Source organism: Artibeus jamaicensis, unplaced genomic scaffold, assembly GCF_021234435.1.
Source record: "Artibeus jamaicensis isolate MK-2021 breed Jamaican fruit bat unplaced genomic scaffold, CSHL_Jam_final contig_432, whole genome shotgun sequence".
Lineage (NCBI taxonomy): Eukaryota > Metazoa > Chordata > Mammalia > Chiroptera > Phyllostomidae > Artibeus > Artibeus jamaicensis.
In genome coordinates, this window is record NW_026521828.1 from 320,778 (window position 1) to 336,828 (window position 16,051).

At 50.0% G+C, this 16,051-nt stretch overlaps 1 protein-coding gene across 1 annotated transcript in view; it reads right to left on the reverse strand.

The window, feature by feature from the left end:
* Positions 1-16,051, reverse strand: part of TENM2 (teneurin transmembrane protein 2) — an 860,793-nt gene that overhangs the window by 90,691 nt on the left and 754,051 nt on the right. Inside the window, exon 13 of the mRNA XM_037167968.2 lies at positions 5,290-5,436. Coding sequence (XP_037023863.2) covers positions 5,290-5,436 — 147 coding nt within the window. The remainder of the gene's footprint in view (positions 1-5,289; positions 5,437-16,051) is intronic.

The following is a 16,051-nucleotide window of genomic DNA, read 5'->3' on the forward strand; positions in this document are numbered from 1 at the left end:
GCCAGCAGCCACATCTCTGAACCCGAGGCAGCTTCCTTTGGAGCAAAACAAGGAAGCAAGCCTCACAGAGGGAGGTGGGCTGGGAAACGCTGTTCTGGAGAGCAGTTTGAGTGGAGTCCTTAATTCAGGGAGAGAAGTGCAGAAGCTGCTGGTGGACAGAAGGGTCCTCACCAGGGATTACTGCTCACACAGATCTCTGCTTTCGAGGGCCCTCTGGGGAGAAAGGCTGAAGACCCTGGGCTCGACATCACGATGGTCTTTCTCTCATGTCCTGTGGCCGACACCCCCACTCCCTGACACTTGCTTTTTTATACTCCTACCGAACAAAGGGGTTTCACTCCCATCACGCCTCACACACAGGATTCTAGCAATAATAGCATCATGTTTATACATCTTGTCTCTTTGGATGGATGTGAGCTCTTTGCAAACCCATGAACTATTTGTCTTAGTATTTCCAAAGGCCTATTTCCAATGTCTAACATTTAGTAAACTCTCAATGAATGTTTGCTAAACCATGAACGAAGAGCTAGTGCATGGATGGATGGATGGATGGATGGATTCCCACCTAAGGACAGAGAGTTGAAGGCTTTTTAAATATGGAAATACATCAGACCCTTCTCCAACTAGGAATACAGAGCACTTTTAAAATAGACTAAAGTTAGTTAGGAAGTAAACATGAAAATAGTCCATAGTCTTTTTCAATTACTCACTTCCACTTGAAATAAAGTCCCTCTCTTCTCACTTCACTCCTGTGTTCTGGGAACTCGAGGGGTAGATATTTGGGGAGGGACCTATGATATCGGCCCACTCAGGGGAAACCACTGGTTTTTTTTTTTTGCTTGCTTGTTTTTCTAATCCTCACCTGAGGAAGTGCTTATTGATTTTTAAGAAATATTTTATTTATGTAGTTTTAGAGAGGGGATGGGAGGGAGGAAGAGAAACATTGATGTAGGAGAGAAACATCGATCCGTTGCCTCTCACGTGCGCCCCAACCAGGAACCTGGCCTGCAACCCAGGCATGTGCCCTGACTGGAAATCGAACCCACAACCTTTCAGTTTATGAGACAAGGCTCCAACCAAGTGAGCCACAGTGGCCAGCACAGAAACCATCGGTTAAACTAGTTCTTCTCAAAACATGGCTTGCAGACCACGTGCATTAGAATTCTCTGAAGCGTTTGGTCAACATGCAGATTCCTAGATCCCATATCTGATTAATAAGTTAGGACCTGAAAGGCCAGAGGTGGGGGGTCTGAAAATCTAAATATGAGACAAACTCCGCAGGGTGGTTTTGCAGCACTGAAGTTTGATGAGCACTAACTTCAGGTGGGGAAGCTACTGGTTGGGCTCCATCTACGTGGAGTCAACATATGTTCTGGAAAATAACGTTAATATCCGTGCACTAGCTCTTCATTAATATCGTTAAAGCTAGCAGCCACCGATGCACGAGGGCATCCTACGAGCCGGGCACCTGGTGCACTGTATCACGTGTATTTTCTCCCTAAGACGTCACACCCACCCAGCGGAGGCAGCATCCTCCAGCCTATTTTACAGACAAGAAAACTGAGACGGTGAGGAGCAAAGTGCCCTGAGGAAGTGGGACACAAAGACCGACTCCTGACCCCAGGCTCTTGACCATACGACGTTACCGTGCCAGCGATTCAGAAGCCAAGGAAATGATGGGAGGAGGAGGAAAAGGTCTAATTTCAGTGCTGGGTGGGACTGGAACAGAGGGGAACAGAGGCCACCCCTAGTGTGCAAAGAAGGGACGTGATGCAATGGTGACTTGTGGACAAACGGCTTAGGAAGGGCACTCTCCGATCCCCCTCGACCTCCAGGTCTCCTTCCACAGACTGGGAAGGGCGTCTGATAGGCTTCGGTGGGAGCATCGGACTCCCAGGCCGGCTTGAAAGGACAGCAATTGGGCTTTGTATAGAAAGAGGGCCGGGGCTCCTGACTCCAAGTGCGGGGTGAATAAGGGGTGCAGGGAAGGAGTAAGCACTGACTTTCCGGGCCAGACATTCTAACAACACCTCCCCACCTCGCGGCTCCCACTTTTAGAGAAAAATCTATACCCTTTCTCCCGCCCGTGGCCGTGATGAACTAAATCTCACACCTCTGTCTTGGTGGTGATAATTAAATATTATTCGCCTGTCGCTCGATGCACATGTTGTGTGTATTCTCAGACTTTAATGAGCTGGTATTTGTCTTCTGTAAGCAAAAATATTTCTTTGAGTCTCTTCTTTTTAAAATTGGGGTGAACAGTTCACGTGAAGATCTCTCACTGTTAAAAAAGACAGTCTGCTTGCCGGCATGTCTGTCTGAACCATCTCTCCTCCTTTTTTTAGGGGCCCTGGCAGGTAAAGCCTGCCCCTTCCGAAGCAGCCACAGCTTTCCGAGGTTAACTGAGCGGGCACATGGCTGGGGGTGTTGAGAGACTTTGGAAGTGATGGGAGAAAGGAGGGAGGGAAGCGCCATAAGTGGTTTCTGTTGGGTATTCCAAGGCAGCTTTTCCCAGTGGGGTTTCTCATCTGAGTGCCACAGACTGCAGAAAATATCTGAGTGAAAATTTTCTGAAGCTGTCCATAGATAGTACCATGCTAGAGGCGTAGGGGAGAAGATAATTCATTCCGTGTGGTAGATGTCTTAGGACAGTCGTCCTCAGAAAGAACTTGAATGGGCATCGCCTGGAAATTTACTGGACATTCAAATTCTTGCATTACCCCAGATCTACGGACTAAGACACATTGGGGGAAGGGGTTTAGCCATCTGTGTTTAATCCAGCCCTCTAGGTGGTTTGGGTGTCAGCTCAAGTTTCAGAACTAGTAGGGCTCAATTCTCCCACAGAGAAACCCAGGATGAAAAAGGCCGTTCAGGGCCTCGATATGTAGATTTGTATTTGCACCTATATCTATCCCTTTCAAATGAGCGCTCTCTCTCTTTTTTAAACATAGAGTGTTTCTAGATTGAAAAATGATTTGTCTCTCCCAATTCACCTGGGAAGAGATCTCTATTGTCTTCTGTATTCATGAGGCTTCTAAGGTCTGCCTGGGTGCTTCTCGACCTGCTGCTGGGTTTACAAACCCACAGGGCCCTTCCTGAGAAGCCCCAAAGCAGGACAGAGCCTGGGACAGAGCGCCCACCCCTACCCCAAACACACAGAAAACAGGTGATACAATGAGTGTGCCGCAGGATTGGATCTGGAGTAGATGAGGAGTGACTTTAATATTTATCAATAAACAGCAAAGTGCTTAGCACACCTCCTAGGGAAGTAATTAGCCATAAAAAGGGATACTCTACACAGAGGAATCTCCTCCAAAAAAAGAACCCAGTTAATTGTGAGTCGCTTGTGCCAGGTGAGAGAATCCGTGTCTGCATCTTACCTGACATGAGCAACTCGGAATTAACTGGGAGTTTCTTTTTATAAACACACAGTGCACAGCTTTATTATTTTTTTTCCTGGTGGTTAATTACATTCTTGGGAGGTTCACTTTAATAGCTCCCATAACAAGGCCATTATTGTCTTTAGCATAATCACTGCCTCATTTGCTTTTACGCCCTGCCTTTCTGACGCTCTGCCTCTGCCCCACCAGGAGGGGCTCTGACCTGTACCTGCTGGGTGGTCTGGGAGCACCCGCTGGGCCTCCTCCTGCTGGTTGGCTGCTTTGGGAATCGGTTTTCTCTGTCTCGGTAGGTGCCTGGGTCAGGGGCAGGGCTGGCAGAGCGAGGTGGGCTGCACCAGGCTTCTCCGGGAGGCTGGGTCTCCCCTCCCCAAGTGTAGCATCCCAGCCTTGTGCTAGGTGTTCAGCTGCTGACTCCCCACCAAGGGGAAGAGAGCTGGGGAAGCCTTTCCTTCTGAGTGAGGAAGGAGCTGATGTGTTAGCAACTGTTGCACTCAGGGAAATCACCAGGGACCAGCTCGAGCACAGCGAACCTTCCCAGGAAGAGGAATGCGATTTTGACGCTCCCCCTTGAAAAAGGATGAATATAAGTGCCTTCTGTGTTGGCTCTGGTGCAGGAAGGGAAATGAATGAATGGGAGCTCTGAGTTACATGAGATCCCTAAATCTTTTCTGATTGGTGCACTTCTATTCGTGCATGTACATTTGTTTGTTTACAATTTACACATATGTACGACGGCAATAACAGACTATGGAAACTGCACCATGTCTATCGGGAAGATGAGGAAATAGAAGAATAGAGCGTCTCACACTTTCAGCCATCACTCAGGTGGGCCGTGCCTCACTCTGGATGTCACTGAAACTGACCCCTGGGGGCTCCGAGGGCAGAGGCTGACACCCCTGGTGTGTGGCCATCAGCACCGGGCAGGAGTAGACACACTTTTGTTAAATCACATAACGGGTCCTCTGACACCCTGAAACAATTGGGGTGGGGGCGGATCCCACCCCTGTACTAACGTTTCGGGGAACGTGGCATGGAATTCTTAGGACATCAGGCGGCCCAAATGCTACCACAATCCCATTTACTGCCAGAATTTTAGCACTCCATCAGGGAATAACAGGAAAACGCAGCCCAGGGGCGAGATCAAACAGGGGTTTGCAAACCTTCCCCATAAGCCGTCAGGGAGAAAGATATCTCAGGCTCTGTCAGCCACGTGGTCTCAGTCCAGCTACCGAACACTGCCTTCCAGGGTGAAAGCAGCCACATAGCATTCATGTATCATGAATTTCTATTCTTCCTTAGACGCCCCCATGCCAACCATTAAACCCGTAAAAGCCCCTTTTAGCTGGCAGGCCCGAACACAAGCAGGCCGTGGGCGGGATTTGGCCTGCAGGCTGTGGTTTGCCAACCACTGGTTAGAACATCGGCTCTGGACCCAGAACTGGGTTTGGTCCCGATGTTACTGAGTCCCAATGGTGACTGAGTTATCTTCAAAAAGATACGTAACCGCTCTCTAGCCCTCAGTCTCCTCATCCGTAAAGTAACAGCCCCAAGTACTGTCTAAAGGACACCCCAGCACAGCGCAAGGCGTGTATTGTGACTCCCAGGCTTTCAGGGCCGGGGAGGAACGGCCACCCAAAGGCAGAGCCAGGGCCCGGCCACCCTTCATGCGCCATGTACTTGAGAATCCAAACCCTGTGCCTCTAGCACATCCCTGTCTCCAGGAGCCCCCGTTGGCCCAAGGACTGCGTTTTGCCTCAAAGGAAATGTTACGACAACGTTTGACAACAGGATAGGGGAGATATTTCAGGAAAAAAAAATGACTCATGACGACCGCCTATACGCAATGCTCTGTTCTTGAGGGGCTGGGAATTAGAAGACGCTTGCTCACCTCCCTCATTATCCTTGTTGTCAGCGCAGGAGGTTTCCATGGCAACGTTGCATCCGGGCCCTCTCCAGCCGGTCTGGCAGACACACTGCCAGCTGTTCTGACCCAATGTGCATCTCCCATTGCCGTTGCACAGATCGGGGCAGCCATCTGGTTGGAGAAATGGAGAGGATGAGAAGGAGGGACGCGAGGCCGCGCTGGGGCAGCGGGGAGCCATGCACGGGGGAGCGAGGTCGCAGGCAGCCGCTGGGCCGGCCTCGGAGTGGGGCCTGTGCCTGCCTTGCAGAGTCAGGGAAACAGGCATCGCATGCACTTGCAAGACAGAGTGGGGTCCCAGATGCAGGGGGTCCCAGATGCAGGGGCTCCCCGACGGCACTGGCCTGCGTGTTTGGGGTCTGAGGCAACCTTCCCAATCTGGGGGAACATTCCAGAAAACTACACTAGCTCTGAGCTTACAATAGGACTAGCGAGGCTGTGATTCCTAGCCACTGGCTCAGGACTGATGCTACCTCAAAAAATATGTATCTATTTCATTTTTTCCCCTTTAGAAGTAAGTGTCTTTCTTCTGCAGAAGACAGAACACTCCCTATCAATCCAGGAAGGCACCAAAGTACCCTCCATCTTTCAGAATTTTAAAGATAAATTCATACGTGATTATCACAGGTTCTTATGGCCAAGAACTGGATGCTTCTGCTGCGCTATTTTCATATTTTGGTAATATTTAGTTTTAAGGGGCACTTTAAAATGTTGGCTGCTTATCACTGAACCTATTTATGGCATGATTTAAAAATACGGCAGGGTCCGAGGGCTGTGGACGAGGAGGGGCTGAGCACCAGGAGGCAGGAAGAGATGGTGAGATGCCGGTGAGCCTGCGAAGGCCGTGGGTGCAAGTCATTCTCACTCGGTGGTTTTCTTTTCTTTTTGGGGGGACTGTGTGGGATCAGCAGCCTTCCCCAGCCATTTACAACCCTTTTCATTTCATGGCACACATAAACCAATGACTAAAATTCTGTGGCATACCCCAAAATATGTTTTTTTGCTGATCTGCCAAAACATGGGTATAATTTTGATTCATTCGCCCTGGACAGCAACTGTGGTGTTGGCTGTTGTCACTTTGTGAGTTTGACAATCAAAGGGAAAAAGAGGTCAGTGCCCCTGGCTAACTATCAGGTATTGCATGTTTAAATTCTTCTGACTCACTGGTTGAAAATCACTGGCCTAATACCCTCCTGGCCCCGGCACCCCAAACAGGGGCCGCACTACTCTCCCAACCTGAGCCTCCTCAGACAGAGCCTGAGGGCGGAAAGAAGGAGAAAGGTGGGGAGCACTAGTACAGAAGGGAGGTGCCCCTCACAGAGCCTCCGCAGCCCTTTGTAAGATGTGCAGAGACACACAGAATTGGTAGGAGGTGGCTGCTCTTGCAAAACCTACTTGCTGGCAATGATTCCTAGATAGGTTGTAAATTTTTTTTTCTCTTTTAGCAACTTTATCGAGGCCTAATTTACATACCATAAAATGCACCTGCTTTAAGTGTGCAGAGCAATGACTTGCAGTACATTTACAGAGCTGTGCAGCGTAGACGTGTTTTCTTATTTCGTTTGTATGCCCCCAATGACCCTCCATTTCAATGTCCCCAGAAAACAACCATCCGGAGTACCTGTCCCTGCCTTTCTCATTCTATCTCTACGTCAGCTGCTGGCTCCTATCTCTTGGAAAACCACAAAGCCCAGGGTGCAATGGGCCACGGCAGAGGGGGGCGGAGCTCTGTAATGGTGGCGGTAGTTGATTTGAAGTCTTTCTAGCCCAGATCTTTGGAATCTGGAGCATTCCAGAGGTTTTCGCCTGGCATTTTGCTCTCTCTCCTCCTGAGCAGCCTACACGAAAATGGCAATAAACCGAAAGTGTTCATGGGGCAGTGGTGGGGATTTTAAAGGACGCCTCCTAAGGGAAAAGGTCTGAGGGTCTGAAATTAAGTTGAAATTCACTTCTTAGAGAGGTTTCACTCCTCAATGCCTCTTCCTTCCCATCCTCCCCAAGAGATCTGCGTGGGGAAGTCTCTGAGAGGGAAGCAAGGTTGAGGGGGACCTTGTCTCTCACAGCACCCCCTGCACGAAACCCAGGAGGCAGACGAAGCCCCTGTTTTTGTACAACTCTCCCAAAGCCCAGAGTCACACTGCTATTTCTTTCCATACCACGGAGGTGACAGTGGCCCTGCCTGGAAAACCGGTGACATACTTCTGTTCATACTGTGACCATGTTGGGAGGGGAAGCCACCCCCAGTTTCAGAGAAATGACAGACAACACTCATGCAGGAGCAAAATGGAACTCTGTAGGAAAAGCCCAAGGGACATTTCACAGGCTCTCAAGGAAAAGAGAATATTCCCAACCTCCAGCCACCTCCAGCTTTGCAATTTCTACTGTCGAGTTCTGGGGATAGATCACAGAGAAGACACTAAATGACAGACCTACCTACATTTGCTTGGTGTGCCATCTATTACACATGCTTTGTTATTTAGCCGCTTTGAGGTCTCAGGCCCAAAGTCTCGAGAGAAGCCTTATTGTGTAGGAAACCCACGTCTGCTACGCAAAATTCCAATCTGCAAAGAACACTAGCGTGCCAGTCAGAGCTATGCACTCAAAATATGTAGGCTCCTAGATTGAATGAGGCTTTTTTCCCCTTTCTCTCTCTCTCTCTTGATTTTTTTTCCTTCCCCACCAACTGAAGTGAGATAAACAGACCACAGTAGCGGGTTTTCTCCACATCATATAAGGAAGATGAAAACACGAACAGTAGGAAGCTGGCAAATCTCTGAGAAGTTTCAGGGCAGCTGGGAATTAATGGACAGGACTTTGCTTTTAGCTTGAAGAGGAAGAAAGCAGCCTTGGTGAGGTGCCTGGCGTTGCTAGGCAACCCCAAGCTACCCCCAGCACAAGTTCATTCTGCCGGTGGCCTTCTGAGGAGGAGGTGATGGGTTGTGTTTTTAAAGTGCAAAGCCAGCTTCTGCTTCAGGAAAAACAAAACGAAGGGAGTAATTAGTCTGGAGGGCAAATGGGTATCAGATGGCGGCTTTTCTCTGGAGAGGAGTCTGTAATTGGAGTTGGATTGAGTTTATGGGGTCATAGTTGGGGCTCGTATTCATTCTACCATGACCCTAGACCAGTCATACTCAACTGAGAAATGCCCCCACCCCCGCATCCTTCTCTCCAGGGGGCATGTGGCAGTGTCTGGGGGCATTTCTGACTGTCATGGTTTGGGGAGGATGCTGCTGCTCCGCATCCTGCGATGCACAGGGAACCTTCCCTAACAAGGAGCGGTGCAGTCCCGCAGGTCACTGGTGCTGAGGCTGGGAAGCCCTGGCCCAGACCTAAAGCTCTGGAGGCCCGAGGCGTCCTTGTTCGCTACTGGATCCAGGGCCTGGCGTCATGTCAAACACTTAGTAGGTGCTCGATGAATGGAAAGCCAATGGTAGTGCTCAATTGTTTCAGCCTGGTCCTTAATCTACAGGCTTTCCTGAGAGTCCTGAGACCACAGCATGGCCTCCTTCTCAAAGTCAAAGAGAGAAATTTCCAGAAAGAACTCTCCAGTGCATAGGCGGTACCTTGAACTTGTTCTGCTATGCTTCCAGTGACTTTGGCAGAGTGGTAACAGAGCCACTGCCAACCCTTTCTACACACAGAATTCCAGCCACTGAGCAAGAAAAATCCATCAGTGCAGTCACCAGGTAGGCAGGCTGTTCGCATTAACAAAGGTTGCTGCTGCAGAAATTTGGGATCAAAAAAAAACCACAAACAAATCCAAATACACCCTTGTATTCAGATGATTCTTGAATTTTCAGCTCCAGACCTGGACTCCAACTTGCATCTCAACATCTCCATCTGTTCACTCCTAAGCATCTCAAACTCAGCAGAACTGAACCTCTTTGCCTTCCTTCTCCCCACACGCGATCCCTTGACCAGGCAATGGCTCCTCCAGGGAGGCCCCTGCCCAGGACTGAAACCTCAGAGTCATTCTCGATGGCCATCCCCCCGCCTACCAGCTCTCTCAACCCGTGCATCTAGTCGGCAACCAAGTCCTGCATCTCTTTCTTCTTAGTGACAAGGAGTCCTAGCTGTCCTTCCCCCTAAATGTCTCTGGAACCTGCCTGTCACCCCTACCCCTGGTGCCACCATGTTAACTCGAGCCATCCTCACCATTGCCCTGGACTCTTGCCAAACCTCCTACCTGGTCTGGTCTCCCTGCCTGCAGCCTGGCACCATGACCCATTTCTCTCGATTCTTGACACTGCTGAGAACATTCTATAGCTTTCTGCTGACCCCAGGGTGACATCTGAGGTCCCCCACCTGCCTTACAGATCTCACACGACCCGGTTCTCCCCATGTCAGCCTATCTCAGTATCAGTTTAGGCTTCGGTCCAATGGGAGCCACTGGGCTTTTCCTTTCTCCTTCCTCGTCTGCCTACCTTCAACCCATCCTTCAGACTGCCACTCGGAATTCACCTCTGGGAAGCCTTCCCAAAGCTCTCAAATCCAGGTTAGTCCCACCTGTCACAGCACCTTTATCCTGTCCTTTGTCATCCTATCTACAGCACTGTATCACAATAGTTGGACACTCCCTTGATACCCTGTATTTTACTGTGCATAACGTGCACCCACATTTCTGTGCACATTAGACATGGGATTATTATACCCATGGTATATAATCATTATGCCCACATATAATGTGCATCCTTATTTTTCCCTAAAACATTTGGGCAAAAATGTGCGCATTGCACATGGCAAAATACGGTACTTGCTAGCCCACGTCATGGCCCTTCCTTAAGACATTTCACTGTTTTATCCACTGGAAAACTGTAGTAACAAATGTTCCTATCATCATTAACGATAATTGGAACGGTGCCCCCAGAACTGTGCAGTGTATTACTGAGCAGCTGCCCCGGGCACTCCTGTCATGACGTCACTCTATCGGGGCAGGGACCACGTCTGTCTTGTCGACTCTCGGGTCAACGGTACTCAATAACTAGTCGGGGGAATGGATGGATGAATGAATGACTTCTGACTGAAATCAGCATCTTCAGTGATGTTGGCAGAGTGGGAATGGAATAGTTTCCAAGACTTCCCTCCCTATAAAATTTCAAACATTATCTCCCCTCACCCCTACTCATTCCGTTGATGCACAGTTACTAGGTAGGCAGGCTTTTGCCCTAACAAAAATGAGGTGTGAGCAAAATGATGTCTACAGCACCGTAGAAAGGGGAGCATAAATGCACTTGAAGAGAGCTGTAATTACCATAAAAGGCTTTTCTAAAAAAGCACCAAGAAATGTTCCGCCATGCGCAGCAATTTAGAAGCAGAAGTAAGTGGCTAATGCCGTATGAGGGATAGGGAAAGAGAAGCAACATTTGCACGGTCAACATCCAGCACACCTTAGGAAAGCGGAGAGGCCACAGCCTACCCAGATGGAAAAGCAAGCGTAAACACAAAGCAGGCGGTGTGTAAATGAAGATCGAGGACGAGGAAAGCTAGGGAAGCAAGCTGCTCCCGCTTGGTTCCACACACCCTGGGGCAGCCACTGCGTCCTGGATTCAACCCCCACGGGGGGGGGTCTTTTCTGGATCAAGGGAAAAACCTTAACCTTGTATGGATTCGGAGAGTTCTGGGATTAAAGGTTAGGTCTGTCCCTTGCTTTCCACGTGACCTTGAGCTGGTCCACTCACCCCTTAACTCCTGTTCATAAAATTATACATCTTGCTAATTCATCGTATTTATTGTTCCTCCCAAGAGAATAGCAGGAAGGCTGGCGTTTTTGTTCTTTGAGACATCCTCAGTGTCTAGAAAAATAGTTGCCACATAAGAGACAATGGATGCATGTTGAATAAATAATTTAACAGGGATGACAATATACTTCATCAGATGCCAGGAGGGTTCAATGAAATGACAAAGGCCAAGATTTTAGCGCGATGCTTGCTTGGAACACAGCAAATGCCCAACAGACAGCAGCCCTTGTTTGTGATCGTGGCTATTACGAATGTTATAATTTGCAGCAGGCTTTTCCTTCCACGCATAGTTGAAATGCAGGCCACTTCTCTTTGCCGTACCTCCAGATCAGGAAAAGAACAAGAGTCTATTCTATTTCAAGTTTAAAAACAATGGCAGGTTTCTTGGGTGTCCTCAGTGGGTGATTGCATCACATCCTGGGAACTCCTCATTCCCACTAGCAAGGTAGGATAAGTAGTGGCCTTTTCTCTTGGGCAGAACGGTACGTTTGCACATTAACTTAATTAGGGAACTCTCTCTCCCCCAGCTGTTTTTGCAGAGCTGTGCGTTACTGGAATTGAGCAGCCGCAGATTATAAATATGCAACAGAATCGGCCACTGCATTTGGAGCTCTTTAGAGTTGAAAACAGTTGAGGTGTTGGGGACCAGGGATCATCAGGGCTTCAGGGCCATTTATACTAAGCAGCAGTGGCAAATGCTCAGAAAATTAATCTGGTGCTTCGAGACACTCTGGGGGAAAATGCTCACTAATTTTAAAAGACTGGCTGCCAAGGAGGCATTCTGGCCCCCAGAAAACGGCAGGTGTGCCTCTCTTGCTGACTGGCATAGGGCCTCTGTGCTCAGGCACACATTTGCATGGACACTTAGCCATGAACCCAGGCTTGAACAGCTGTCCCTGCTTGGGTAGAAAAGACACCGAAAATCCAGAGGCTAATGTGTCTGTTTGTTCCAACAGCATCTGATGTCTTCAAGGGTCTGCACAGAAGCAGGTACGAGGGATGCTGGGGCAGGAGGGACTGGGCAGGCCAGTGGGACTTCCGACGGTCTACTGCTTGGTCTCCTGCTCTGCAAGCAGAAGCCCCAGGGTTTTCATCACTGCCACCCCAGCAGTGGCGGAAATGGCAGAGCCTCCGTGGGTGGTATGAGTTTGGACCTGGCTGTCCGCTCTGTACGTGTCCTGCACGCACCTGGATTCTCACTGATCAGCATCATTCTGTCTGCCTGGGAGAAGGTGGAACTTAAAAAGAGTAATAAAAGCGATCTTTCCACACTAGAGGAAAAAGGGGAAAGAAAGACGTGCCTTATATTTTATTCTTCAGAAGCGTCAAGCTCTTATTAATACTTTATTTATTTTTTTTAAGTAGAAGATCGTGGGGAAGGAAGCTGAGAATTTTAGGCAGTAGTAACAGGGACTAGATTGTCTGGGGGGGGGGGTGACAGCCCCTGTCAGTTTCTCTGTGAACTTGGGCTGAACAATGATCACCTGTAGAACTGGGGTCCGCCCCGAGCCTGGGCTTTCTGCCAAGGGAGCCTGCTTCCCCTGCAAACCCCCAGAACATCCCCTCTCTATTCCACATAGCAGGCTAGTGAGGGGAGAATATCACCTCTGGGCTAAAGCACACAGACCCTGCAGCCTGAGCTGATCCCTGCTGAGAACACGCCAGGGGTTCCTCCTACTTCTTCATTATTTATTTACTTGGCTTTTTTTAAAGGATTTTTATTTATTTTTAGAGAAAAGGGAAGGGAGGGAGAAAGAGAGGGGGATAAACATCTAAGGTGAGAGAGAAACATTGATCGGCTGTCTCTTGCATGGGCCCTGACTGGGAGTCAAACCGGCGACCTTTTGCTTTGCAGGACAGGGCCGAACCCATTGAGCCACGCTGGTCAGGGCTTCCCACCCTGCCTTTAGATCAGAGCAGTTGCTTCTCAAAGTGGGAACTTGTCACAAATGCACATTCTTGGGCTCCATCACTGAGGCACTGAATCAGCACCCCCAGGGGTGGGGCCCGCAGATCTGCATTTCAAGCCATGGCGGGGGAGGAAGTTGGATGTCAGCTCCGGTGAGAACCACCACTTCAGGATTAAGTCCTGCATTTTTAAAACAGCCTCAAAAGGCTCTGCATTTTCCGGCGCTGTCCAGTTCTCCCCTCCTCACCTCATGTCACTTTCAGGCTCTGTTCTCTGACCTTTGGCCTCCCCGCCCTGCTGTGTTGGAGAACACAGCCAGAACTTGTTTTCTCTTCGCTGTTATGGAGCCCTCTTCCTAAACTCCGCCGCCCGTACCCAGGCATCCTGGGCTCAGCGGCATTTGCTCAGGGAAGGCTCTTTTGCCCACCAGCCGGCCTTCCTGCCCCGCGACGTGATTCTACGGCACCCCTGACGTCTGCTGCAGCGCACCCCCAACATTCTAGCTCATGCTTTGTTTAAAGCCACGGGTCTCAGCGTGGCTGCACATTAGACTCGCCCAGGAGTCTTGAACAATCCTCGTGCTAGGCTGCACGTCATTAAACTGAAATCTCTGAGGATGAGACCCAAGCACCCATATTTATTTTTTGGGCTCCCCAGAGGATCCCTTGGGAATGCTGAGGTTGAGAAACAGCGGTTTAGTGTCCACTTTCCCAGGGCCGCTCAGCACCCCGTGGGCAGCTACTCTGACTCTGCCATCTATGGCTGCTTTCCCAGTGTCCACCCTGGGCCTGGTGTTGGAGACGTTTGTTGAACGAACAGATAAATAAACCATGTGGTGTTTCTGCTGCTTCACTGTGCTCTTGATGTGGCAGCCACGGGAAAGAAAAATTTTCCCATTGGCCACACCCCACGTCTCTGGCTGGATGACATGTCTGTCCCCAAGCAAAGGAATGGCTGGTTGTGGCACAGTGTCCAAAACCCGGCTGATGACGGCACTGCGGACGAGAGCTGGAGCACGTGTGTCTGCCTTGCCACCTGTAAGAAGCTGACACCTTCTGACTGGCAGAGACGGAACAGGGGGCCCAGCGAGATTGGAGAGCGGCGCGCTGGTGGTGTGAGAGGGGGACAAGCGTTACCCTAAGGCACGGGGGGGGGGGGGGGGAACGATAACAAGGAAGCCCAATGGTTTAATCTGGTTTTCGGGCGAAAATCGAGTTGTACCTGGTGCTGCTATTCCCACAGCTGTCCAGCAAATAATGAATGTGGAACCTACCGAGTATGGAAATAGGGACAAAGGCACGGCTTGGCTTTCTTATTTGTTATTTTTAACCACCCAATTTCTACACGCATGGAGCATCCTTATAGCCACGGGAGGGTCGTAAGAACACAAATAACACCTAGGAGGCCTGCGGGCACGGACTCGGTGCTTACCGCAGGGCCCCCGGCTCTCTCTTACCCAGCGTGAAATCAGGCCCGCGATAAATTGCCGTTATGTTTTCTGTTGTTGCCCTTTGAAGCACAACTTTAGGAAATGTAAGGAAATCGCTAACATGTTTGTTTCTTGTAGCTGCTTCAAAAAAGGGCAAAGACTCTGCCCCAGGCCCACAATTACGGATTTTAGGAAGCTTTTACTATAATGACAACAATAAGAGCAGAGCCTCCTATAGGGGTCTCCCTGCGCCCGCCGCCCCGTGACAGGCTCTTCTCCTGCATTAGCTCATGTAATCGCCGCCACCGCCTCTCATTTCACAGGCGGGGAACAGAGGCTCAGGGACGTGAGGTATCTTGGCCAAAGTGGCAGAATCGGTTAGTGGACGGGATAGGATTTGACACCAGGGGGATGGGCTATGCGGTCTCCGCTCTCCACCAGGGTGACCCACCGTCCTCATCTGCCTCGCACCGAAAGTCCTGAGTCCCCAGAGGCTCCTGAGTCCCAGGCAACCTGGGATAATGTCATCACTGCGGCTATGAGTGAGGACTGGGCCTTTTTCATTGGTGGCCATGGCGGGGGATTGTGGGGATCAAGGCAAACACACCCAAGGAAAAGGGGGAGGGTGCACACCTTCCCACTGGGTGCTGCATTCAGTATGTGGGCCCCTCCAACCGAGTCGGCTGCCTCTGCAGGTCACAGCGCCAGATCAGCCCTGTAACCACACGGCAGCCCTGGGGAAGCCGCCTGGGTTTGCATCTTGGCACTGCCCTTGGCTGCATGAACTTGGGCAGAAAACTATTTTAGGATTGCTTATGCCTTCGTTTCTTCCTCTGTAAAACCAAGGCAATAAAAGTGCCTGGTTGTTGGGGTTTCAAAGAGAGAACACATATTACATGCTGAGTGTGAGTGTACATATGTGTAAAGAATGCACATACTACACATGCTATGTAGAATACGTGTAAATGCCCACAGTGAGTATTCGGAATGGACAGCTGTTGTTAAAAGTCACCTGAAATGGTAGCAGGAGGCCTGTGTGGCTCGCAGGAGCCTCTGATTTGCACGTGTATTGGCCATAAGGGGCGATTGTATGCTATTATTTAAAACAGGATCAGTATAGTTCGTTTAGTAAAGGCCCCAGGAAGGTGCCCTCCAAAGACCGAAATGGGAAGGAGAACGATGAGGTAATTTCCTGAGAGTCACATGAGTGAGATCAGCACAGAATGGAGGTGACACATTCCCTAGAGAATTTCCCTTAAAATACAGGAGGTACGTGAGGTGAGACTGTGAGGGATTCTGGGGTTTAGAGACCCTGACCAGGCTCAGAGAAGCATGTTAACGGAGAGCACCCATCTGCCTGGAGTGTGGAAAGGGGGCCCGGAGAGCAAGAGCAGGTCAAGGTCAAGGTCAATTCCGAAGTGAGTGGGTTCTGTTGCTGGAGGAAAAGAAACACCACCTGCCTTTGACAAGTGGGTGCCAGGGGCTTGGCACTTCACATCCTCGTTATTTCATTACTGAGGCCTTTCAAGGACCGTAGGAAGCAGGAATTATCTGAAGCTCAGAGAGGTGGCCCAGGGGCATAATCACTGAGAATGGCAGCCCGAGGGTTTGAACCTGAGGGAGGCCAGGTAGGATTCCACAGGGAGGGGCGGC